This window comes from Anser cygnoides, chromosome 8, assembly GCF_040182565.1.
Source record: "Anser cygnoides isolate HZ-2024a breed goose chromosome 8, Taihu_goose_T2T_genome, whole genome shotgun sequence".
NCBI classification, from domain to species: domain Eukaryota; kingdom Metazoa; phylum Chordata; class Aves; order Anseriformes; family Anatidae; genus Anser; species Anser cygnoides.
The window spans coordinates 17,026,231-17,052,095 of record NC_089880.1 but is presented as its reverse complement, the minus strand read 5'-3'; the positions used below and the strand labels follow the sequence as shown (position 1 = coordinate 17,052,095).

General features: G+C 46.0%; 1 protein-coding gene across 8 annotated transcripts in view; it reads right to left on the bottom strand.

The window, feature by feature from the left end:
• Window positions 1-25,865, bottom strand: part of COLGALT2 (collagen beta(1-O)galactosyltransferase 2) — a 76,674-nt gene that overhangs the window by 47,818 nt on the left and 2,991 nt on the right. For 2 of the 8 annotated variants that reach the window (XR_010833194.1, XM_048059092.2), the window contains exon 1: window positions 22,363-25,802. The exons of 1 other annotated variant lie outside the window; for it this stretch is intronic. Coding sequence is in view for 4 of the 7 variants with exons in the window: in XM_048059092.2 (XP_047915049.2) it covers window positions 22,363-22,977 (615 nt within the window). In the remaining 3 variants the exon portion in view is untranslated. Of the gene's footprint in view, window positions 1-13,113; window positions 13,161-22,362; window positions 25,825-25,865 lie in introns of those variants that run through there. 5 more of the 8 variants (XR_010833195.1, XM_067001479.1, XM_067001480.1 and 2 more) reach the window with 5 other exon arrangements.

Here is a 25,865-nt window from a genome sequence, read left to right as displayed (position 1 = left end):
ACCTCTCTGGTGGACCCAGGAAATCCTTCGCTATCGCTGCAGACCGAACAGTACTGTCAATAGAAAAATAGCACCAAGCCCTCCGGGCCTCATCTCCAGCAAGCTGCTACCTGCCTACATACTCAGGTGCACAGAGACATGACAAAGAAAATCCCAACAGTAAGCCTTTCATGTCTGTGCAGTGATTTCTGGAAAACGTGGCACAAGTACTAAGAGAAATCTTCCAGTTCAGCAGGTTTGGAGAACTTCATGGATTCACGTACACGCTTGCTGTGCTACAGCCTGCAAAATATCACCTCTTCAGTCTTTTGGACAGCAGTCATGTTGCTCTGTACTAAACCTGCACAGCTGAATGGAGGACCTGTTCTGCAACCAGCCCCACATACTGAGAAGGCTTCCTTGGTCGGCAGCCGCACGGAGCTGGAAGAAGCTGAGACAGACACATGCCCCATGGGCGCACATCCATTCTGCCAGGCACAGCCATCCAGCTTTGCCTGCAAAGGCTTGGAATAGGGCAGAGACAGGCAGGAAGGAAGGCTGGACTTGGTCACCACACCAAGTTCAGGGCTGGCCAAGAGCAGCACCCTGAGCGAGCAGCCGCCCAGTGGCAATGCAGCCACCGGAGAAGTATCCCATCTAGCTCCTGAGGAGTGGGCTGTTGGAACATCCTGTTCCTGGGGCATGCAGGCTGACCAAGGAAAGTATTCTACTTCAGTTGCACCATACTATGTAGCATCTGATCAAGACAGATGCCGAGACAAAGCAGAGGACACAGCGTTTGGCTGAAGGAGGACAGGCTCCAGGAGGTGAGGAGCAGCCCGGAGCTGCTCTGCCCACCAGCCACACACACACAGCTGCTCACCGGCTCTCTCCCCCTTCCAGCTCCACAGAGCTCTCTCCCTCGGTAGCTGCTGAAAGGAAGGAGCTTGGCAGAGCCTGCACTACAAATACACCCCCTGGCCAATTTACGCTCAGAAATATGACTCTGCATTTCTCCTTCATGAAAGGACGCACTGTTTGGGGAGGGAGCGGGCTGTGGTAGGAGCAGGCACCAGCTGAACAGATCACTAGAGTCACAGAGAAATCTTAGCCCTGCTGTCAGAGCGCAAAGTATTGTCAAAGGCAAAGCTCTCTTTTTGCCATGCTCTCCCACGGATAATTTTGCCAAGTTTAAAAGTTTAGACTTTGATGTAGAGCTCCAGATTTGCTTTGCACAGGCAAAAGCACTTCCAACAATTAAATTAACATTTATTTCCTCTTATTATTTATGCACAGGAGTCTTTTTCCACTCTGATGATCTGCAATGGACCAGGAGTGGAATAAAAATACAAACTTGAACCCAGTCAGGAAGGGTAATTCCTTCCTGATTCTTAGAGCAGATCAGTATGAGGTACCTGGCTGTACTATATCAGGCATTAGACTTACAGAAACAGCCAAAGTCAGTAAGACTTTTTCAAAGGAATACATCTTCACTATTGCTCCAGAGCAGCAGTTTTCAGACTGTGATCAGCAGACACCTGGAAATTATTTCTTATGTGTTTCTGAAAAGTAACTTAAGAGAAAAGCATGTCTAGCGTACATAAGTCAAAGTTTGCTCTACAGGGGTCTGCAATCCCACAGGAAAAATGCAATGGGTTTGCACTCAGCCCACAAACTATCATTCCTCTTTCACTTGCTCTAGAAGAATCAGTATCAAGACCCTTATCATAATCAATGCCTTTATTTAATCTTCATTATGTGATCCACAGTGTAATCTAAGCAGGCAGCAAAATTAATCCGTGTACCTAGAAACTCATATAACTTCTGTCACTACCAGTAATGCAAGTTTATTCTTACAGTGCCAGATAACTGGATTAATGCTGGCATGGGCATGTAGTAAACACTCCTGCTTTCCTGGGAGGTCAGGGAATTACTCTCTGCCTACAGGCAATCTAGGCAAGCAGAAGGAAGATAAAACCCCAGGTGCTTATAACATTTAGTACAAAGGAATAAAAACAGAAATAAATTTCTTGGCTGTTTCCCCTGTACTAGCAAGTCAGCATCCTGTGGGATGTTAAGTGTTGCCAGAGAATATGCTTTTAAAATGGAGGTACAGCAAGTAAAAGTCAATTAGGGGGCTCTAACAAACTCCTGGCAGGAAGGAAACTTGCCACAGCTTTGTCTTCCCTTCACACGAGGCCCAGCCACAGACGTAGAAGGCTCTCGTCTGCACAGTGCCCCATCCACAGAGAACCAGAGGCAGAGGCATCAGCAGGCAGGCCTTATCACCCTCCCACAGGGCAGAACTGCCGGGGAACTTGCCACAGGGGCCTAGAAGCTCCTGATGCCAGCTTAACACTGGACACAGCACTGCTCCACAGCTCGGCCAAGAGCTTTGGATGCCCCACGCATCAGAACTGATAGAGGATTTGTGTTGTTTATCCATCATGTGGAAACATCTGGCATTGCTGTGTGCTGAGGCGCATCCTTAGCCATTCAGGTACACGGCTAGTGGGAAACAGCACAGCCAGCTGTGAAATCACAGAGCTAACACCTCCCTCCACCGAAGGAAAAGTTTCTGCTTTTTACAACAGGTCTGAATCCGACTCACAACATCAAAAATAAGCTTCAAAACAAAATAGAAAAATATTAGCGGTATATTGGATGCCCCTTCACTGTAGGAAGGGAAGACTGAAGCATGAAATCCACCCACCACCATCTCCAGATACTTCCAAAGACATCCAAGGTGTCCGTGACAGCTGCTGCTGCTGGAGAAGGCAGAAAACACAAGTAGGAGGCCAGCCACAGCACGAGGCTGCTCCTGGGCAGCTGCTCCTAAGATGTCGCTGCCTGCCACATGGTGAGGAAATGAGAAGGGCCCAACATGTGCAGGCCAGGGCAATCTGTCTTCAAAGCAAGGCATGTGCACTGCCTTTACTGCTTGCATGAACATTACGAAGGGCCATACAGTGAAGGTAGTACAAGAAAATTAAAAATAATTCAAGCATTCAGCAGAACTCCAATTCATTAGTTACTGTCTCCAAAGGGTAAGACAGAGAATGGCTACAGAGCTGCCCTCTCTGCAACAGGGAAGAGGTTTTCCTGGTCAGCAGAGCAGACCCAGAAGGGCAGGTTTGCTCTTTAGCTATTGCTCAGTACCCACCCGTGGATAAGCCTGCACCTTATGTTATATTGCACTCCCCATTCACACCCCCCTTCATGGGCTTTACTCTCTGCTTTGAGGCACTCCACTGGCTCCAAGAAGCTCAGTGTCTGCCGTACAACATCTTTATGTGCTATCAATACAGTAAGACCGGCAATCTAGGCCTGACTCGGTCCCTGGGGGACACCACTTCTAACAGGATGCCAGCTGGACTTAGCTCCATTAACCAATACCGGGAGGGCACGGCCCTCCAGCCAGTTCTTTACCCAGAGAAGAGTGTACCTGTCCAGGCCACAAGCAGCCAGTTTCCCCAGGAGAATACTGTGGGAGACCATGTCAAAGGCTTTGCTGAAGTCTAAGAAGACTACATCAACAGCCTTTCCCTCATCTACCAGCCTGATCATAGAAGGAGATGAGGTTGGACAAGCATGACCTGCCTTTCGTTAACCCATGCTGGCTAGGCCTGATCTCCTGGATGCCACACAAGTGCCGTGTGATCTCACCCAAGATGATTTGCTCCATAACTTTCCATGGAACCAAGGTCAGGCTGACAGGCCTGTAGTTCCCCTGGTCCTCCCTATGGCCCTTCTTGTAGATGGGAGTCAGCAAGCCTCTAATCCTCTGGGACCTCTCCAGACAATCATGAACACTGATAGATGGTGTAAAGTGGCCTGGCAATTACCTCCGCCAGCTCCCTCAGCACCCTGGGGTGGAGCTCCTCTGGTCCCATGGACTTGTGACATTCCACATGGAGGAGCAGGTCTCTGTCTCTTCCTGGATCGCAGCAGGTGATTCTCTACCTGAATTACAGGGGACGCCCAGGTCAGGGAGTAAAGTACCCTGAGGATAACTGATCCGACTATTAAAGACAGATGACAGATGTAAAGAAAGCGTTGAGAACCTCAGCCTTATCCTTATCCTCAGGGATCACATTCCCTGCTGCATCAAGTAAAGGATGGAAATTTTCCTTGGTTCTTCTCTTGCTGTTAAGATATTTGTAAAAGGATTTCTTGTTCTCTTTTACTGCAGTGGCCAATCTGAGTTCAAGCTGGGCTTTTGCCTTTCTAACTTCCTCTCTGCATATCTCAGCAACTTCCTTGTAGTTGCCCCAAGTAGCCTGTCCTTTCTTCCAGCAGATGTAGACTCTCTTTTTCTCCCGGAGTCTCAATAAAAGTTCCTGGTTCATCCATACCAGTCTTCTTCCCCTCCAGCTCGCCTTACAGGACACAGGAACAGCCTGCTCCTGTGTCTTTAAGATTTCCTTCTTGAGGAGCATTCAGGCTTCCTGGACCCCTTTGCCCTTTGGGAGTGACTCCCAAGGGACCCCTGCAACAAGTGTCCTAAATAGGTCAAAGCCCGCCCTCCGGAAGTTCAAGACAGCAGTTTTGCTACTTACCCTTCTGACATCACCAAGAATAGAAAACTCTGCAATTTCATGGTCACTCTGCCCAAGACAGTCCCCAACTTTCACATCTCCCACCAGTCCTTCCCTGTTAGTGAAGAGCAGGTCTAGTGGGGCACCTCCCCTGGCAGGCTCTTGAACCAGCTGTGTCAGGAAGCTATCTTCTACACACTCTAAAATCCTCCTGGACTGCTTCCTCTGCGCAGTATTATACTTCCAGCATATATCAGGGAAGTTGAAGTCTCCCATGAGAACCAGTGCTGATGATCATGTAATTTTTGCAAGCTGCTCATAGAATGCCTCATCCATCTCTTCATCCTGATGAGGCAGTCTATAACAGACCCCCACCAACATGTCACTCCTACAGGCCTTCCCCCTGATCCTTATCCATAGACACTCAACTGTATCATTCCCAACCGCAAGCTCTTCAACACCAAAACACTCTTTAACATAAAGAGCCACCCTACCTTGTCTATCCCTTCTGAAGAGCTTGTAGCCATCCATCACAGTACTCCAGTTGTAGAAGTAATCCCACCATGTTTCAGTTATTGCAACTAGGCCGTAGTTAGCCTATCTCACAATCGCTTCTAGCTCCTCCTGTTTGCTGCCCATGCTGCGTGCATTGGTGTAGATGCACTTCAGATGAGACATCTGCCTCACCCCCAGCTTCAGCACTGTTCCCCTAGGCACCTCTCTGGTGAGCCCTGTTTTATCCCCCTCCCCATCATAGCTAGTTCAAAGCTCTCTCCACAAGTCCTGCTAGCTCCTGCACTAGCTCCTGATTTTCTGGGATTATCAGAGCCTTGGAGAGTGCCCTTGAAGAGAACACAATGAGAAATAACTCATTTAATCTCCTATACTCCAGGATCAAGGAACGCACAATAAAAAATCAAACCCAAAGCATTAATGCTGGAGATAAAACTAGCCCATCCCACCCAGCAAGGCCAATCCCCGCCCTCCAGCAGCCCAAGCAATGCATAATTCCCATGAACATACAAGATAAGGTTAACCACACACAGTATCTAATGACATCAGACTGTACTTTTGTCTTGATCTATCGCAAATTCTCAGCAAACTAAAACATAGTGCATTTCATTATCCTCTCACTGGCACAGGTTTCACTTGGTAAAAAGTACTTTACACCAAATTTTGGTTTCACCAACATTAAGCAGTCATGACTAAGTTATTTTACAGTTGCACTTTGCAGAAGCCAGCATGGAACTTGGGACTTCATAATTTTGGCCTAACCTTTAAGTAGCCAGTTAGACTGGAAAAACAGAACTTTTCTGAACTACAGGGAATGGTACAGGGCTTCAAAATGAATGGATTATGTCATATTTGCTGGCAAGTGGCTGAAAATTATTTATATATAATTAAGAGATTAGGAAAACAACCACTTCTGCCAAGCTGGAAAAAAATATTCAACGCTTGTGTATGAAAAAGTTTTGGTGGATGCCATCTGTAATTTTGTCCATCATGTTTTAGATGAAGAAACAGCTGGAAAGGCAACACCTTCTATACTGACAGGGTTATGAATATAAAAAAAAGGCACAGCACTGTGTGAACAAGAAATAGTCAATGTATCAATTCAAAACTTTCTGAATTTCTACCAGAGACAGATTTTTACAGTTTCTCACTTTGATGGCTGGGTGTACTCATCTTCTAGGTGCCTCTGGGAATTAGGCAACATGAATCAGGTGGGTTAGAGGGCATGCCTAGAGGCCCCTGAAACCTCCAGCAAAGGTCACAGCCTCCATGGGCACGGCACTGAGGCAGCATTAGAGCTCCATTTTGCAGAGAGGGAAACAAAAGCAAAGAGATTAATGGATTTTTACAAGTCACAAAAGATGAGTGGGTGTCAGGGCTGGGAATGATAAACCAAGCCTACCCTCCCTTCTGGTATATACACAAATAAATTACAAACATTCAGCTTCTGTAGGGCTGTTTACTTAACACATTCACAGAGTATTTGTCATTCTAGTGGTAAATTTGCAGCCATGGCAATCTCAAGAGCAAATTTTCCTCCATGTAGCTTTCACGAATCTCACAAAAGCTCTAAGGCAAAGCCTCCCTACCTGCTCAAGTATTTTGCTTTCATCACTGAAAAGAGCTCTAGGTTTTTGGAGATGTACTTCTAGATTTATTTTTTAAAGCAGTGAAGCGCTTGCACTTAGAGTCCAGCACCCGCAGTGGCATTACTCAACATGACTTACTACTCTCTTAGCATCTCAGTAGGGCACCCGTATCTGCCGAGTTCATTGGTCACAAGACCGCTCCCCTTGCCGACCTTGTGATCTGGCCCTGGTTCCATCCTCACAGGCTGAAAAGGCGCAGTGGGCTGCAGCTGTGAGGTGGTTCATTAACTGCCTCACGTCTTTTTGTGCTTTGAAGGTCTTGTCTCTAAGCAAGCTGTCCAAGTGGGCAGCGAAACCTGTTTTTAGTTTTGCCACTTGAGTTTGCCCAGCTGGGCAGGACTGTTTGTCACCTCAGACACACACTGCAGCACAGAACATGCTCTGAGAGCAGGTCCTCCAAACTACGGCTAGATAATCCACAACCTCATCGTGTAACAGGCCAGTGTGCAAGCAAGGCACTTCTACTTTAAAATTTTAAATACTTTGGGGTAGCTAAAACTTCTGAGTCTGAATCTCTTTTATTTGTCACCTCATATTTTGCTCACACATATAGGAATCCATATGGCCTCTCCTATGGAGGGAGGCACAGACACACACATTTGCATGATACATGGCTACACCACGTGTGCCATACTATGGATTTCTGAGTTATAACCTGTTTTCTCTGGGAAAGGTCCAATTCTGCACTCAAACTGATGGAAGGTGATGCTACACTGATGGCTAACTTAACTCTAAAGAGTGAAAGAAACACAAACAAGCTCACGGCATTTCCCTAGTCTCATACATAAAAAGGAATGCAGAGTAATATGAGAAAAGCTGTGTCTTTCTCATTCCCAATAAGGAAATGGGATTGTTTAAATTAAGTGGCATTTAAACAAAGCATGGGATTGTTCCCATTATACTACAGGACCTTACACCATGTGGCCATTCTCACTCTGCTGGTCTGCCCTCTCTGTGCAGGTTTGATAGTAGAAGAATGTGCATGCCCCATTTAGTCTGACTTCTTAAGGCTTAATCCTGACCACAGAGACACATTCTGAGGATAAATATTTTTTTCCCCTGCATTGTGGGGTTGTAAATAAAGAAAGGAAATGAGCACTTAATCTCAGCAGCCACTTATTACTGAATTTATTGGATAATTGGAAGCTCCATAAAATACACATTTACCTTTATTTTGCCGAGTGTGCTTTCCATCTGTGCCGCCACCAGTGTGAGGCATTCACAGCATTAAAATAGCTATAGCCAGGGAATGAACTGCACAAGATAAGGTCAAAGACAGAGCTTTCTACCATCACTGGAGAAACTCCCACACACATCTGCAGGCATCAGATCCAACAAGGACATGCACTGACCAAATAGCCCTTGCTTGTATCACGGTACTTGTTCAGCAGCGTCCTTATGCCTAGACATTTGAGTTCCCTAGGGCTCTGAGGCAATTTCAAAGGCTAGAAGTCTAAATTTTTGGAACATCTGACAAGCTGATCACAAGGCACTGCTGGGGTTGGGATGAAAACAAGGAGAAGCGTCAGCTGAGTGTGTAGGAAGCCAATCCCAAGCTCGCCCTTTTAGTGAAAAACACCATCCACACCATGATTCCAGTACTGCAATACAGAATGGCAGACAGCATAAAACAATAAAACAGTAAAAACAGACAAATCAAGTATCCTCTTAATGTAAAATAACATACGGTGCTTTGGGTTTTAAATAGCAATGTGATATATAAGGAGACATAAACTGAAACCTAATTCCTTATTCAGCTTTTCTTTACCAAGTTGCTTAGAAGTTACACTCCAAGGTATCCCACAGAACATTTAACCTGCTATATACCGCAGGCAAAGCATCACTTAGTGTCACCGTAAGTAATTTGAAAATTTTAGCATCACCTGCTTGCCACTCAAAAAAAAAAAAAAAAGGTTTCATCTGAAACCGGCTCAGGCTCTTTTTCTGAAGGCTTTCATATAAGCCATCAAGAGTTTCACCTGAAATCCATGCAACAACAGCAACTGATGTGTCACATGGTCTGCAAACTGCCAACGTGTCATGTAAGTAACTGGCCACTAGAGGGATTTCTTAAATAAATGAAACAGAAGTAATCAGTTAATTTCTTCATGGAAAAACTGAGACAAGTTTTGTCTCAGTTGAAAAATCATTTGGTCTCTCCTAAACATCTGCCAAGTTTCTCGCTCGGCCTCTGTCTGGGAGAACCCAAAGAACAGATAACAGGTTTCTGAGCTATCAGTCTGCTGAGGATGTTTTCCAGTCTGTAGCCCTTTTTTCTCATGCTCCAAACTTAGCATCTGAGGCAGACAGCAGACACCTTGCAAGACCATTTCAGCATAAACTGTTTCTGCCCTGTCACGATTAAGTAGACCGTTTGTGCTAAAGAGTTTCATTAGCCCATTCAGATTGAGTAACCTGATATAAGATCTAACAAGCTGAAAACTCAGTTTCTTTGGCTGCTTAGTTGGTCTCTTCCAAGCGTATTCATAACTTCCATGCCAGAGTTAGCGCTGCTTTATTGCTCCATCTGTGCTGTCAGTTCAGGAGACCTGGAGGAAATGTATCTTTGTTGGTCGAGTAGATCTGGAAGAAATATGTCTACCAGAGCAGAAAATGCTGGGGTTTTGGTCTATGTGCTGTGTGGTTGAACAGCTATGTGCCCAAGCTCTTATAACCAGATGTTTTTCTTTATCTGCAGGCTGTCCCAAATCATATGTGTAGTAACCAACTTGGCCACGCACTCTGCAGCCGCAACAGGAGCTGGTCAGATTTGTCAGGCGGGCGATAACTGCTCTAATACGTAATTGCTTTCCCTCAGAGTTCTCACTCAACTGGAGAGGTAAAAAAATAACTGAGAAAGACTTGAACCAGGTTTCCCCTCAGCAAGTCTCCTCCATGGTACATTGAATTTATGCTTGCTAGCATTTGTGATTTATATCCACCTGCTCTGCTGGGGCTGGGCAGTCTGCATTCAAAGATGCAGTCTGCAGCCCGAGTGAGTGCAGCAAGAGATGACAGTCCATGCAGCACCCGCCTTGCAACAGACAATCGAGCAAACTCGAAGGTGAGTGAAGCTATCTGCAGGTTGAGTATGTGATCTTTGCTACCAACGTGGTTGCACCAGGTTTGCAGCTGGCTAAGTGTAGGAAAGAAGTGGCTGCTTTACTTAGCTCTAGCCTAGCTCTGAACACCCTTTCTTTATCCTTTAAACCTGTATCTATATTTATGAAGACTGGCTGGTCCAAAAAGGCAGGTGTGATGTTTGTAGTCACAACATGAGGAAACCCCACCGATAGCAGTTTGATTCTTGTTCTGTAAAACAGAGCTCCCTTCAAGGCCCAGGTATTCAACAAAAAATCCTGGCCACAGCCTTAGTTTGTGTGAAGAAGTCAGAGCAGTGTTCTGCCAGCAGACAGCTATGAGCTCACTAGTCTGAAATAACAACTCATTGACAAGACTTTTTGTGGACACAACTCACTTGTTTGTGAGAGAAATAAGGATGGGGGGAGGCGAAGGGGTGAGTGCATCGGTGCTAGGAGGGATTAAATGTGTAACATAAGCCCACTCCATGGTTTAACGATGATAATTTATATTTAAATCCTGCTTTACATTCAGAAAATAATAAATTAAGATATTTAGCAGCAGTGACATTTTCAAATTCCATTCACGCACACTGAACTCATTTCAGATTAATGTTTTGAAAAATAGTGTAACCAATGCCTCCAACAGCCAGAGCTGGAGGAAAAAAATATCTGAAGAGGCAGAAGACCCAAAAGCAATTATTATTCTCTGCTAACCTATTTAGAAGAGTCGGGGTAGGCTCCTCCAGAGCCCTGAGGCCAGTCATAGATGACAACTAAGTGGAAACTTCACCCAGAACTTCCTACTGACAACGCATGCATCATTTGGAGCACACCGGCTGTATCCAGAAACTGATTTATGCCAGTGAGTCGTCAAGTAAATCTAATGGCACATTACTGGGAAAAAGAAGCATCGTTCTGGTCTACCACCCTGCTGTTAGGGTGGTACCACCCTTGCTTAGGGTCTTAGGGTACCACCCCTGCTTAGGTCTACCACCCTTGCTTAGTTACAAGAACTGGCTGTGCTCGTGCCTCTTCCCAGCAGTCACTAGGACTGCCTGTTTCATTTCAGGTCCAAAGAAATTTCTTTTGCTTTGTCAGGAGAACATCAGCCCTCAGCCCACACCAGCCTCTTCCTAATTTTGTCAGCTCTACAACATTCTGGGGCCTGGAAGCTCTGGGCTCCCCAGCCTTGCCCTGAAAGCAGATCACAAACAGGGTACATACACATCAGGAGCTGAGTGCATCATGCTTGTCTGTGCTATCAGCAACAGGCCTCTTTCTGAACCTCTGGGATGTGAGTACCTGCTGGTACCTCAGCCTGCAGCAGCCTGCAACTCCCAGAACCCAATCCTGACCCGAGCTGTTCCACGTAGCAAGTGAAAATAGAAGGAACTCACCTCTTCCAACATCCCACCTGACAGCACCGAGTAACGCAACCAAGACAAATCATAGAAGCTACAGAGTTCCAGGCACGTGCACAGTCAATGCCAACCTTCTTCCTAACTCTACTGGCCACAAAAAAATCCAGCAGTAAATTACAATTTCCAAGTCTTACCCCTAACCATACTGCCCCTCCCCCAAATCTCAGTTCACTCAAAAACATAAGATCATAACGCAAGTGCTCCACCAATACAAGCTCCTCTACATCTATAGGTTCTGCACGGGTGAGAAGTAACTGGAGTTCAAAGTCCCAAGACAAACTCAGCTCTAACCCTAACCAAGTAAGGGATGATATCCACAGCAAAAAAAAAAATAAAAAAATCTATCAGACATTGGCCCCTCACTGACAACTCCCTGACTTTTTAAGCCTGTGCAACCCATCAATAAAGCAGGCGCTTGAATATTCAGATTTCAAAACCCGAAAGCTAACCTCCAATCTATTCCAGCTGTGCCACACAGAGGTCCCTTGTATACATCAAACCAAAAAACACTGCTACCTGCTGACACCAACTCTCTTCCCATCTCTTCCTGCCGGGTTTTGCAGGATCTGTGCTCATATCTAACACTAGCCTCAATTATAACTAGTAGATCCATTCAAAACAAAAAGAACACATGGCACTGACAAAGAGGGAGCTAAAATAATTAGAAAGGCTATTGCTTGTAGAATCCAGCAGCAAGACAAGGCTTTTCAACTAGGATTTGTTTGGAGTTTGTAATAGAAATATTCTAGAACTAGAAAACCCCACCAAACTATAAAAGAACAGCATACAGCTTTGGTTTTCCTGGACAAAGCTCTCAACTTTGCAGAAGCAGCAGAACCCAGCAGTGACCTGAGTGTCTGAACTTCCAAATTTCTCAGCCATACTATGAACTACATCATAAAAGAGAGTAAGGTATTACCCTCTTGCTGACCACAGACAAGAACAACCTTAGAACTCTACACTCCTCAGTCATAAATCTAATCCCCAGACCTACTCCCAATCCTACTCGTACAGAGGAGACCAATCTCTCAAGTAAAATAGAGCGTAAGGTGCCATGCCCACAAGGCAACTGCCTCCTCCTGAAAACTGTGGGCCCTGCACGATTAGCAATAAACATGCTTCTGAAATAAAAAAAAACTTCTACACCCAAGTCCCATTACATCTCACAGTAAGAGAATTCAAGATCCTCACCCCACTGCTCATTAGCAGCAGAGATCTCTGCATAAAATCTGAACTTTACCCCCCTCTGTTTTTGTGACTTCTCCAGTTATGCATAGAGAATCAATCCTATATTAACATAAGACAAATACTTTGGTCCTTCACAGCAGCAGTTTTCTAAAACAGTGACTGCTCGGACCTTTTTCTCCCAAGCACTAACTACAACCTCAGCTCCAACCCCTTGTGATCACTGTGGTTGATCTAAAATGATGGAACAACCACAGCCTTTCATGTCATCTTTCTAGCCAATCCTAGACAAGAATTAATGGAAAATAAAACATGGGCCATCGGTTCCTGAAGACACCAGTACTCATTTTAACTTCCCAGTGTGCAGAAAAGAGCAATAGTGCCGCTTCTGTTGTTTTCCAAACCACAGACGCCTTTGCCCTAGACATGCAGTTCCCACCCCGACCCTTCATCCTTCATTATTCCCCTTTTGTTAGCATCCCTGCAGTGACTCGTACACATAACTGCTGTGCTTCTCACTTCTCTTTAGATCATTTTTGTCACTGCCTTTACGGGTTATAGCATCTGTTACAAATTCTTGTTAGACTACAGGAACGGACACTAATAATTTAAGAATTTTTGAGAGCAAACACACATTCCTCATTAAACCTCTTGGGAAGTTAATAGCATTAATATGCATCCCAATGCTGAAACTCCCTTGAGCAGCTAATCTGCAGCTAAATGTCAGGATCGTGGGATTTCATACCTGAAACAGCTCTGAAAGCAGGCACCCCGGTGTATTACTGTATCAGTACACCTGCCTGTGCCTCCATCATGCCTCTCCGGGGGCTGTGTCGCTGCTGAAGAATTTATTTATCTTCTCACACAGAGCTGCAGCTGGGAGACATAACTCCCCCAAACAGTCACTTCCCTGCTGGCAGGACACGAGATGAGGCAGCCAAGGACCACACTCCAGCACTCATCAGGGAAAACAGCTAACTAGCTACAGCAGCCCAAGTCAGTGCAGCTGAGGTCAATGCTCTGCACCTGTGCTCCTCTTCTCTGCCACAAACATTTTTAAAAAAATGAACCAAAAAACCCACATTGGCTCCTCTCCAAAGAGTTTTTAATCTCACTTAAACACACTGATTTTTTTTTGATGCAATGCTGACTTAATATCCCTGCATCCTTCCATAAACTGGTTAAGTGCTGATAATTAAAGGAGAGAGAAAAGCCCTGCTGCTGCCATTAACATTAGCAAGACTTCCTATTTCATGTTTCTCAGAGCAACTAGAGGAACAAAAAATTTCTCACTACTCCTTCTGGTTGCCTAAAACTCAAGCTTCCTAGTTAACCTCATTCTAGGACTGCGACAAGGTGGCTTTTGACTAACAACACAATTCACTTACTAGTCTGACTACAGGAACTTAGGTTTGTTTGGCTGAAGTCTGGTGGGGAATAATTCATGGCTTCAAACTAATACACGGGGAAAAAAAAAAAAATCGGTGCTTGCATTTGGCAGAGTTTAACATCCACGTCATAATTAGCAGTTCAAAATATAAGTGCTGGAAACCAGCCTTTTCCTCCAATTTTGTTAAGTACCTTTTAAGGACAGGAATGATTGAAAACACTGAGGAAATAACGCAAACGACAGCTCTGAATTCCTGGGCTACTCCCAAAGGCTCAGTGCAGTTCTCTCTTTCAGGAGCAGCTGTTGAGCCACAAGAAGATTCTGATCTGCTAACAAAAGAGAGCCACCTGCTATCAGCTTCAAGACAAACCAACACATCACACTTAATGCAACCTAGTTTGCCAGTGGGAAAAATTCAAACCGTTCTGCAGCCATACATAACCCTTCCCCTGCAGAGGGATCAAAGAGCAAAAATAAGTAAACAATCCTTTAATAATGAAGGGAGATTGAAAAATCCATTTCTTTTGGAACTAAAGACTTTCAAAACTAACATGAAAGAGTTTTTGTGAGCCCTGCCAGCGCATTTCGGTTTCCACGGACTCCCCCCCGTTTTCTGCTTCAGCATGAGTTTAGATCCTCCTAAGTCCTAGGGAGCATGTGGGACAGTTCCAAGCTTAATGTATTTTCTGGTCCAGTTCAGGATCTGCTTATGCTTATGAAGAGATATATTATTCCTACCAGCACATGCAGGCAGAACAAAAAGTTAAGTTAGAAACTTGTTCAATTTCATGTACCACATCCACATGGGCAATAGGAACAACACTGAAGCAGACACCTTCAGCACTTCCAGCATTTGAAAAGTCCCTGGAAAAGAGCATGGACAGATTTTGGCAAAAACATATTCCAATCCCAAAATAACACTCTCATTTTTTATGCTGTTTTACCTGATTGCAGAGTTACGTATTAGTAAGTGGGGAAGACATACCGATCATGTAAATAACTGGTGACATACCAGCTTTCATTCCTGAATCCCCTCTCAAAGAAAGTGCTTGAGCACAACTCAGGCCCTCTGCAGTGAAACTCCTATTGCAGTCTCATTAAGCCATTTATTCGGCAGTGCCACATCTGTCCAGATGGAGATCAACATGTTACATTACATTATCAAACATTATCACAACCAAGGTGGTTCTCAGAAAACAGGGGCAACTAAACCCCATGTGAAAGCAGGTATCAATTCTAGTCAGCCAGCAAAAGTTCAAATCGCCACTTATTTGCTAGGCCCCCTGTTAGCTTCCCAAGAAGAAAACCAGAGTCATTCTACAGTAACAGTGGTACTCTGGTCCCATTACTTCAAGCTTGGGAACTTTTATTTTCTTTATATACATAAACGAACACACAAACTCCAAAAGCAATTATTTCAGTGTTTAAAAACTGGATTCTTGTGCTATATGAAGCAAATAGCGCATTTCCATTTTTAAAAATGTCCTTTTTCTTTACTGATGGGCCTGTTAGCCGTCCCACATGATTGTCTGGAGAAGCTGGGCATTTTGGCAGATGTGGAAAATACTAACATTTTTTCTTCCTTTCTTTAGCCTGAAATTTTGATGCATGTGGGCCCCATTAGCCCTAATCCACCTTTGAAGATGAAGCTAAAAACATCATCAGCATAAGCTATGCATCATTAAAATAAAGGAAATGAAATGCACACAAATAGGTTGAAATAACACTAAGTCTGAGACATCATCCCACAGGAAGGAAATACCAGGTTCTGACAGACACAGTACCCTGCACTCACTCGTCTCGGTCCTGCCTCGCTGCTACAGCCCATATGGCCTTTCTGGGGGTCCCAAGCGACTGAAGGACGACAGCGAGTGCTGGCAACGGGCAGCTCCCAGTGCTCTGCACACCATGTGTATCACTGATCTATTTTTAGAAAATCCTGACCCAGTACATGAAGGCTTTCAGTCTCAGGGGATTCAGATAAATAACTGCAGGTGCTGTGGTACTTTACATAAAAGTTAAAAAATGCCTTAAATAGAGAGTTCATCCTGATGAGCAACAGCGTAGCTGCCCTGCTGCCCCCTCTCAGACTTCTGAAGAAGAGATCTGGCACCGTTCTGAAAAGTAGGCATGCTTAATGGAGCAGAAAGAATAAGCAAAAGGGGGAAAAAATCCACTGGAGCAACAGTCTTCATGCAAGTTTGTCTTTCCCCCAAGGTCTGCCACCCTCCTAGACTCACGCTCAGCTGATAAAAATTTCCAAGACGCTTCTTGCTAGTGCCTGGCTCCCTGGAACAGGTTGCCCACAGACTGTGGAGTCTCCCTCCCTGGGGATACTCAGCACTTGAAATGAAATGCTACTGGGCAGCCTGCTCCAGCTGAGCCTGCTTTGAGCAGGAGTTGGGACTAGATGACCTCCACAGGCACCTTCCAACCTTAACTGCACATCAGCCTAGGGAGCAGGCTCCAGCTGGCGGAGCAATGCAGAAGAGAAGAGGTGTTTGTCCTCGTAGTTGGAGGAGGACAGCAGGAACGGGGCAGACTTCATCTGGATCATTCCTAACTGATCCATACTTCCAGATTCACCAGAAGTTAAGGAGCTGAAATAGCTTGTACGCCAGAAATGCACAAATTAAACTTTTTTTTTCTTTTTTTCTAAAGAAAGAATTAACTCCAGTACTTTACAGCCAACATTGGTTGCAGCTGGTTCACCAACACTCCCACAGCTGCCTCCCACTTCTCCCACACTGCACAGACTTCACAAGACATGACGGTACAAAACCCTGACAGTCTGCAGCCCTGCCTAGACAAAAAATCCCCACTATGGGGAACTTCAGAGCCAGCTTGACAGACAAGGCATAATGTGAGATCCTGCCCTGGGCAGCAATGAACTAGATGACTCCTTGAGGTCTTTTCATCCCTACTTTGTACCTATTAAAAAAATATATATCCCTGACCTTTGAAAGCATGCAAAAGCTTATAATAAAAAGCAACACCTGATAACAAACTCTCATTTTCAAAGACACAAAGTATGCAGAATTTAGACCAAAACCAAAAACAAACACACTGTATTGTATTAACTAGTTTCACAGAACATTTATGCATTTCAAGATGTCATTTTTGTGTTATAATTCCCTCCCTCTTTCCCAAGAGGACTCATTATTAATTTTATGTAAAATTCCGGTATTCAAATTCATGTCTAGCAGACCCTAATAAAAGATGTGGTTCACAATGTTCTTTAACACAATCAGAGGCATCATAATCTGGCAATTTAAGAGCACAGTGGGGAAAAAAATAATACAGAAACTGCTGCTACCCAGCAAATGTTTGCCATCATACAGCTGATGCTTATTGTAACATTTCTCTGCAGCACTGCAAAGTGTTTAGCTGAAGAGTAGATAAGTCTTGCTGTGCAGACCTTGGTTAGGCACAGCAGTCACTTTCAGCTTCCCTTCACATGCTTCCATTGAAGGATTTTATGTCATTTGTGTAAGTTTGCCAAGACTTATATGAGGGAGGCAGACCCAAAAGACAAAAAAAGTTTCTGTGGATATTGGGGTAGGATCATTTCTTTAGTCTTCCCTGATTTTCCATTTCTTACATAAATTTACAGGACTGAAGTGTAAAAATGACCTCACTAAGAAAGAAGTTTCAAAAAATGTCAATTTTGAATATTGTCTCTGGTCCTCACAGATCCAAGAATCTTGTATAGGTTACCTAACCTTTCTTCCCTCATTTCCCCAGCTAGGAATTAAAAGCATTTTACTCCCAGTCTTTCTTTTGATGTTGTAACTTAAGTGCAAGTTCTTTGGAGGAAAGACTCGACACGACATCCTGCACAACAAGATAATCGCCCTCTATGACTATGCTATTAAAGCTAATTAAAGCTATCTAATTTTTTAAAAATCTACAAACATGAGTGGGAAACTAAATCCAGTAGGTTTAAATTGCAAACCAAGTGAAAAGTCAATTTGATTTCTAAAACTTCAGTTTTAATATTGTGATGTGCAAGTCACAGCACAGGTGAGCGATTTGTAAACAGGTACCAGACATGGGTGGACAGAAGGAACGCACACAGAGCCGGGGACCAAAACGTCAGCATTCCTGAGGGATTGATACCGACCGTAAAGATAAGCGTGGCCTCGTTGCACAAACAGACACAAGCACAGAAAACACAGCACATTTGAAAGCCAATGCTTCCCAGTGAGTAATAACGCCATTAAGGTCTCAAATGATCCCTGCATTTTACCAGAAAGCGGCTTCACGTAGAACTTCTCACATTTAAAAGTAAATTGTTGAAGAACAAGAAAATACTTAGCTATAGTATCATGAGCTAGTTGTAGACTAATGATGTATAATTATGAAAGTTATCATTACTGTACTGATCTCATCAGTTTCTATTTTTGGCTACAACTAGCTTCCCTAAGTCTAAACCATTCACTCACTGGGAACAGTTACAGAACATCCAGCGCTCTATCATCCAGGATCTCTCCCAGCTCCCACCATCTGAACTATGGCTCTTGTTTTCATTTCTGAAGTGTAAGCATGTTCTAATCAGCAAGACAGGCACAGATTTTCAAGCACAAAAGAACCTAATTATTGCTTCCAAGTACCAACTCATTTAGGTAGGTACTTAAATCCCCAGGTTAGTGAAAGATGAGACAGCAGAAGGCCCAAAATGAACAGGTATTTAAAGACGGAATTACAGACAACTTTCTTTGCTACACTGTCACCTAATCTGGGGGTAAGGAAAAGTGTAAACTGACATGATAAACTGCTAAATACACACACTTTTAATTTGCTTACTACAGCCAAGGTGCTCCTTAACTGAGTGGAGCTCAATAATTAAATAAACAAATCTCTGCACTGCTACTCTTCAAAACGGGAAAAACACCCCAAACCAGCTAAAAGAGGGGTTGGGGCATGCCCACTGTGTAGCTTCTTGGTCATTCTTGTCCAAGACAGAGGAACACTCTTCCCTCCCTCTGCAGCTCTCCTCTGACCCCAGCGCAGGATTGCAGCAAGTCTCCAGAACGTGCCCCAGTCTCCTGCTCGGCTAGGCTGGGTTCACAGCACAACGCCGCTGACTCGGCCCTGAGAAAAGCTCAGCCCACCCCAGTAAACATGCCAACTGCACACACACCGGGAGCACATTAGAACACCCTCCAGCCAAAAAAATGGACTGATACGGATCCAAGAGCTTTGTTTTCCTGAGTGCTCTCCAGTGTCGCAGGTCTCTGGCCTGCTTCTTGCAGTGCCACGCACTGGGGAGCCCAGCACCGGAGGGCCGCAGGAGGCCCCCGCTGCCACCCCCAGGGTGAGCCTGAGGCAGCCTCACGGCTTTGGCCTGCCTGGGGAGCGGGCTTCTGCTGCTAAGGCGGGGACTTGGCAGGTCCCAGGCCGGGTGGTCAGCACCAGGGCTCCAGACAGGCTGCGGGCAGTGCAGACTAAGCGAGGCCTGGTCAAAGACCTGAGTAGTTCACAGACGTCCCCGCCACTGCAGCATTAAGGCAGCCCTGGCTGGTGCCAACCAGGCTCCAGAAGACAAGGACAGCTGGGGTTAAGGCAGGCTAGGGGCCATTCCCAACAGACCTCCTGACTCTTCGAGGGGGAAGGAAGGAAGCATTTAACTGAACGGACCAGGGACACGACATGCCAGTTGGCCCCAGACCAAATGGCCTGCTCAATGCATTAGGATGCATGTGGCCAGCAAGTCCTTCCTCACAACTACAGACGCTGAACAAGTCAGAATTAAGACCAAAGGGAAGAAGGGAGTACAGGACTGTCCAGCATGCACCCTTCATTTGGTATCAGGCTAACAAGGATTGAGACTTACTGACGCAGGATGCTTACAGAAAATTCAGTGTCTGCTTCAAACTCATTCACTGTCTCTTGACCCATCTTTGCTGTCAGTAATAAAACTTCCTCCAAGAGATCTGTCTGAGAAATCCACTATAGAATTTAAGCCCTCAAGCAATACAGAGGCCATATGGAAGTTAAAGAGATTATATATCTTTTTAATTTTCATTCTCAAGACCTGCATTTGCGCATTTTTAAATGCTGACTCAAGAAACTGTTAAGTGGAATACAAGTGGCAGTGAAGGAATGCAGCTCTTTAACAGCCACCACTTCACTGCCACTCCAACCAAAGTAGCCCCACAAGCCATGGCACACGGACACAGGTAAATCTGGAATTCAGCTATTGAAAGCACTGTCGGGTACGGAGGCTGAAACACAATATGCTTCCAGAAATTGATTTTATTGTTTCATTTGTTCTCAAGAGACTTGACAGATACAATCTGTAAGCCTTCTCTCGGTGGGTGCTTGTGTCCCGAATGTCCGCAGGTCTGAAAAAGCCTGTCACTGGGGAGCTGAAGTGACCAGGACTAACGTTCACCCAGGAACTGGTGCCGCCTGGCATGTGCTGCTCCCTCTCCCTCTGATGCAACTCACAGGGTCTACAGAAGTCCCTTTTCAGGTGCCATGACATTTTAGTCATTCTGATTTCCAAAAGCCTGCCACGTTCAACAGCAGTTTTTCTAGTTTATCCACTCCTTGTGTTTGCACACAATCCTCCTAGGGATACCACTCCATTTTAAAAGCTGTAGGGGCAGTTAATGCTTTGCAGGACTTAAATAAGCAATCAAAGAAAACACAAAACCAAACACTTCTGAGCTTCTACAGTGAGAAGCATTCCAGGATCTGCCTTGCTTTAGTGAACAGGTCTATGCTTACAGACATTCAGGCAAGCACACTTGGTTCAATCACAGGCTATATATGTAGGGTCTGACAATATCTACTCATATATATCTTACAGAAGCACAGAATCATTTAGGTTGGAAAAGACTTCCAAGATCATCCAGTCCAACCTTTAGTTCAACATTTTCATGTTCACCACTAGCCCATATCCCTAAGCACCACATCTACACATTTTTTGAAGACCTCCAGGAATGGTGACTTAACCACTTCCCTGGGCAGCCTTTGTCAATGCCTCACAACTCTTTCAGTGAAGAAATTTTTCCTAATATCCAACTTAAACCTCCCCTGGCGCAACTTAAGGCCATTTCCTCTTGTCTTAGCACTTAGTGCTTGGGAGAAGAAAGTGACCCACATCTCACCATCACCTCCTTTAAGGTAATTGTAGAGCGTGATGAGGACTCCCTGAGCCTCCTTTTCTCGGGGATAAACAACCCAAGTTCCCTGTAAGACTTGTCCTCTAGACCCTTCACCAGCTACGTTGCCCCTCATCTGATACGATGAAATCCAAACCAGCAAAACTCCTACTGATAGAAATGAAAGCAGGGTCACATACCTACACACAGGTGAGTCTTGCATTCACCCACTACTAAACATCCACTTGTAACTGCACAGCCACCTTATCTGTGCAGCACACCATGTCTGTGCTGCTATCATGACATTTTTTTGTGCACACTAAACTTAAAATAACTAAATAAATAAAGCTGTCGCTAATTCTCTGTAAAGACCCACAGAGGACCTGAGGACAAGTAACAAGCACGTTCCTGGAATACAGGCAGAAACATCTAGTCCTGCGGACTTAATGCTACTTCAGCATCAATGAATGACCAGGGGCTGTATGGAGGGTACGTATCCTCCCTACATCCCTTTATGCAAAGACACACTTTATCAACTCCAAGTTAACAGGAGTCTCCCCACTGACTTCAGTGATTTGTGATCAAGCCCTACACCAGCATTTCTTATTTTTTACACAATTTCCACGATTTCCATGCCTAAAATAATGAGACTATTTTGGACCCATCCAGGCAGGTCCCGTTGCTCCCCTCATTTATGTCAAGTTGAGAGGGAAAGAATTTTTTTTAATCCCTACAGATAATGACTGACCAATTTCCAAATTGGTCTAATTCCTCCGTCCCGACACACGCTTCATTGCCACAGCTGCCCCCATGCTGTGATTTCTGAATACATCTTTGAATGCGTCTTTCAGAGGACAGCCTTGCAACAATGCTCCTTTTCAATGCCCCCCAGCACCTCCTCAGCACATCCACCCTGCAGCCCTGGCAGACCCCGGCAGCCTCCCCAGGCAGCCTGGCATTTAGCAGCCAGCAAGCAGAACTAGCTCTAGCAGCCCGGCTCTCCGTACTGAGTACCTGGTGTCTGCGGGTTTGGACAAACGCTAAGCGCTGAAAGAAACATAGGATCATTAAGGTTGGAAAAGACCTCCAAGATCATCTGGTCCAGCCGCCACCCTACCACCACCTTCACCCACTAAACCGTGTCCCTAAGCGCCAGGTCCAACCTTTCCTTAAACACCCCCAGGGACGGTGACTCCACTACTTCCCTGGGCAACCCGTTCCACTCTTTCTGAGCACAAACGTCTCCTCATTTCCAACCTAAACCTCCCCTGGCATAACCTGAGGCAACCTGAAAGCTCCCCGGCTTCAGGCCAGCTTCGTTCGCCCCCAAGCCCCCGGGGGCTCGGCGGGGCGGCCGGGGGGGGGCTGAGCCGAGTCCCTCGCCCCTTCCCAGGCACGGCCCCGCCGCCAGCCCCCCGACCCCTCTCGCCCCACATCCCAGCGGGGGGGACGCTCGCAGCCCGCGCGGCCCCGGCCCCCCGCAGCCCCTTACCAGAGGGCGATCCTGCTCTTGGGGTAGCGCAGCCTCTCGATGCAGCCGAGGAAGTGGGGCAGCGTGTGCGCCGCGTTGCGGGCGATGATGGCCAGGAGCACGGTGGGCTCCTGCGGAGCCGACTCGGGCAGGGGCTGGGGCTGCAGCTGCGGGCTCGGCGGCGGCGGCGGCTCCGGGGGCAGGCCGGCCCCGCAGCCGCCCGGCAGCAGCAGGAGGACGAGGAGGAGAGGACGGGGGGCGCGCGGGGCCATGATGGGTGCCGGAGCAGAGCCGCGGGGAGGAGCGGTGCCGGCCCGGCGCCCCCAAAGCCGGCCTTTGTGGGCAGCACGGCTCGGCACGGCTCGGCACGCCCCCGGCAGGCCGCCGGGCGGAGCGGAGAAAGGCGCCGGTATCGGGCAGCGGGGGCTCGGCGGGGAGCCTGGGCTGGAGCCGAAGGCAGCGCCCGGCCGGGAGGCTCACCCCCGCCGTGCCTGAGGTGCTCGGGGCTCTGGCCGGCACCCTCCAGCTGCAGGAGGGGCAAGGAGCGCGGCTGCCCGGGCTGCAGCCGGGAAGGTGAAGGTGAAGGTGTTCGTGTTCCCCGCACCGCACCGACACCCGCCACGCAGCCGCTCCCATGCGCGGGGAGAGCGTTGCTGCTAAGGGGCAGGTGACGGTTTAACAACGAAACATATAAAACACGTTACGGTAATTAAAATCATTGGGCCGTCATCTTAAAAGAGGCATAATAATCACAGCGCTCTTAGAAGTTAATAGGATTTGGGCATGTTAAACCCTTTTTGAGACGAAATCCTTCATTAACTCTAAGGGCCCCAGCACGGTGTCTCTGGGCCCTGCTGTGAGCAGCCAGTGCCCCCGAGCCGAACAGAGCCAGCCCAGGCGGGCAGCGCTGCTGCCTGTGTGCCGGCAAGACTCAAACGGGAGGAAACGTCCAGCAACCCAATAACTGTCCGTTAATTATCCATTGTCTCGTTGTGCATGGTCTGCGGCCCAGGCAGCATACAGCTAACTCATGTCTGCACTGCTCTTGGTTTATGGAACGTTATTTATCACCCACACGCAAAAAGGATCACCCTGAAGCTGAACTTCAATCAAGAATCTCCAGAGGTCGCATCAATGGCACTAAAATTCAGGAAGCTTCTGCAATTTGTAAGTGTGCTCCTGAACAATTAAGGAGAATATATTCTACCTGCTTGCCCTTCACAACACCTTTATGATTGTCCTTCTAGAGCAATACATTAATGAGGCTTTCATGGCTCATTCGCCACATGTTGCTTTTATGCTCTGATTCATTAATCGAATAGAAGGAACAGTGCTGTAGTCGGCACAAAGTGATTAGGGTTTTTCAGGAGCCAGGCGATTCCACACGCGTATAATACCACTGTCACCCGCAGGACCACTTGCATTCAGAAGATGGGGACATTTGGGAAGGCAGGGTCAGCCATGCCCCCATACTGCAGAGCCAGTGTGGCCAGGTTAGCGCAGGATCAGGGCCAAGCACAGACAGTTTTCTCCCAGAAACAAGGGAAGACGTGGGAAGCAGACTGCAGAGCCATAGCTCTGTCTGATGTGCAGAGCTGAGCACAAAGGTACAATCCAGCACAGCCTTAGTGCAGTTAGCATGCTTGTAGAAGGAGGAGTGTACTGTCTAGCCTGTGCCTACTCTTGCTGTCTTCAGTGAAATCTAAAGTGGTGTCAACGCTTTTCAGATTGCTCCTTTCTTTTTGTTTTGTGAACAGCATCAGAACCTTAACAATTTGCTGGAGGCAAATAAAATGCCCCCAGCAGCATCCTACAACAAGTAATTTTCTCTGCAAAATGACTTTCTCCTCACTCGTACCAGTCACTTTGCTGACTTCCTCATGTTGGTACACAAAGGAAAAAAAGTCCTTCCATACCCTGGAGAGGGGGCAGCAGATGCCTGAAACATTAGCTGTTTCTCAGCGCGTAAGAGAAAGGAGTCAACTCAGCTTAATTTTCTACTCCCAACCAGGTGAAAGTTTGGAAAGTTCAGGTCAACAGTAAGCCTTACAATGCATATAATTCTTACATCTATAAATGCATATATCTTTACAAATATATATATAAAAATATGTATACACTTTTAAGTTATTAGTAGCCAAAGTTGTATCCCGTGTTTTTTTATAAACCAAGACCCAGTCTTGCTGTGACAGAACAATTAACTGCCCTGTGGTGAACTATTCTAGCTTCTGGGGAAGAAACAGCTTTTTGTAGAAGTCTCACAGAAATACTTTTTAGGACATTTGTCTCAGCCTCCTCTAAATATCCAGACCAAACAAGAATTGTCCAGCTGTGGGAACTGTCTCCAGCAGCAGCATACTCCCTCAGCAAGACAGGTAACAAATTCTCTGAGGCAACTTTCTTCTGATTCAGACATTTTTTTCCCACCCAGCACTAAAAAGAGGATCCACCTTTCTAACAAAGCACAGCATGTATATGCCTAGAAGAATCTACAGACAAGCCTATTTTCTTTCACTTGCATTTTCACCTCTGAGGTCTCAAATCCACCCAATTCTTTTCCAAGCAGCCAACTATGCCACCATTGCCAACCCTTCCATGAAAGTCTCAGAGACTGGAATTTCTATTTTTAATTTTGTGCCCAGGGAACTGAATGCTGGCTAAAACTATGCTTTTTGAAGAGGCCAACCTACTCAAAACTTCTTGAGTAAGATTGGTTCCAATATGTCTCTGTGTAGCTACAAGCCACACACCAGCTCAGGTACTTGATACATATTGATTTCTTTTCATTGATGCTTTACTTCTAGGCTTAATGATTATAATAACTAAGATGGGTTAAAGACTGTTCATTTAGGCCCTGCATCAATTTGATCACCTCAAGATCATACTCAGCGCTTCCTCTCATCAGTGTAGTTGTCGGCCTGTTTTCAATGTCAGCCAGATTTTCCTTGGTGTAGCCTGATTAAGAACAAGCACAGTGCACTAGGAGGGGCTTTGCAGTTTCTCATCTGCTGTGACAACAATATGCTCTAGGTATCTGTTAAAATTGCATAGCTTTTTCCTGCGTGGACACCAGCTTGAAGCTATTCATAATGCTGTAAGATACAGGCCTGACTTCATTTAAACCAGTGTCTGAATTTACCAAAAGAGGCACCAAGACAGATAGAGCCGATAAGCCAGACCAGCAGTTGTATGTATGCATGTATACTTGTACCAGCAGTCTGAGACATTCCTAAATAAAGCAGTCTGAGATGCTTTTAACAACAATACCTTGAATCTAAATGTCTTAAAAAGTCTATAAAAACTTTGGACGCCATACATTAATAATATAGTATTTGCTTTTGTCCCTGTTTTGCTCCCTGTCGTGCTCCCCTAAAACTTCCCCAGGCTCCACATCTCTGCGGCCTCCTCTCGCCTCGGGCACCGCTCCTGCGCTCCCCCCACCGCCGGGGGCCGGAGCCGGTTACTCGAAATCCCCTGCCTCCCTTCTCAATATCAGGCCTCGCGAGCGGAAAACCGGGCCGCGA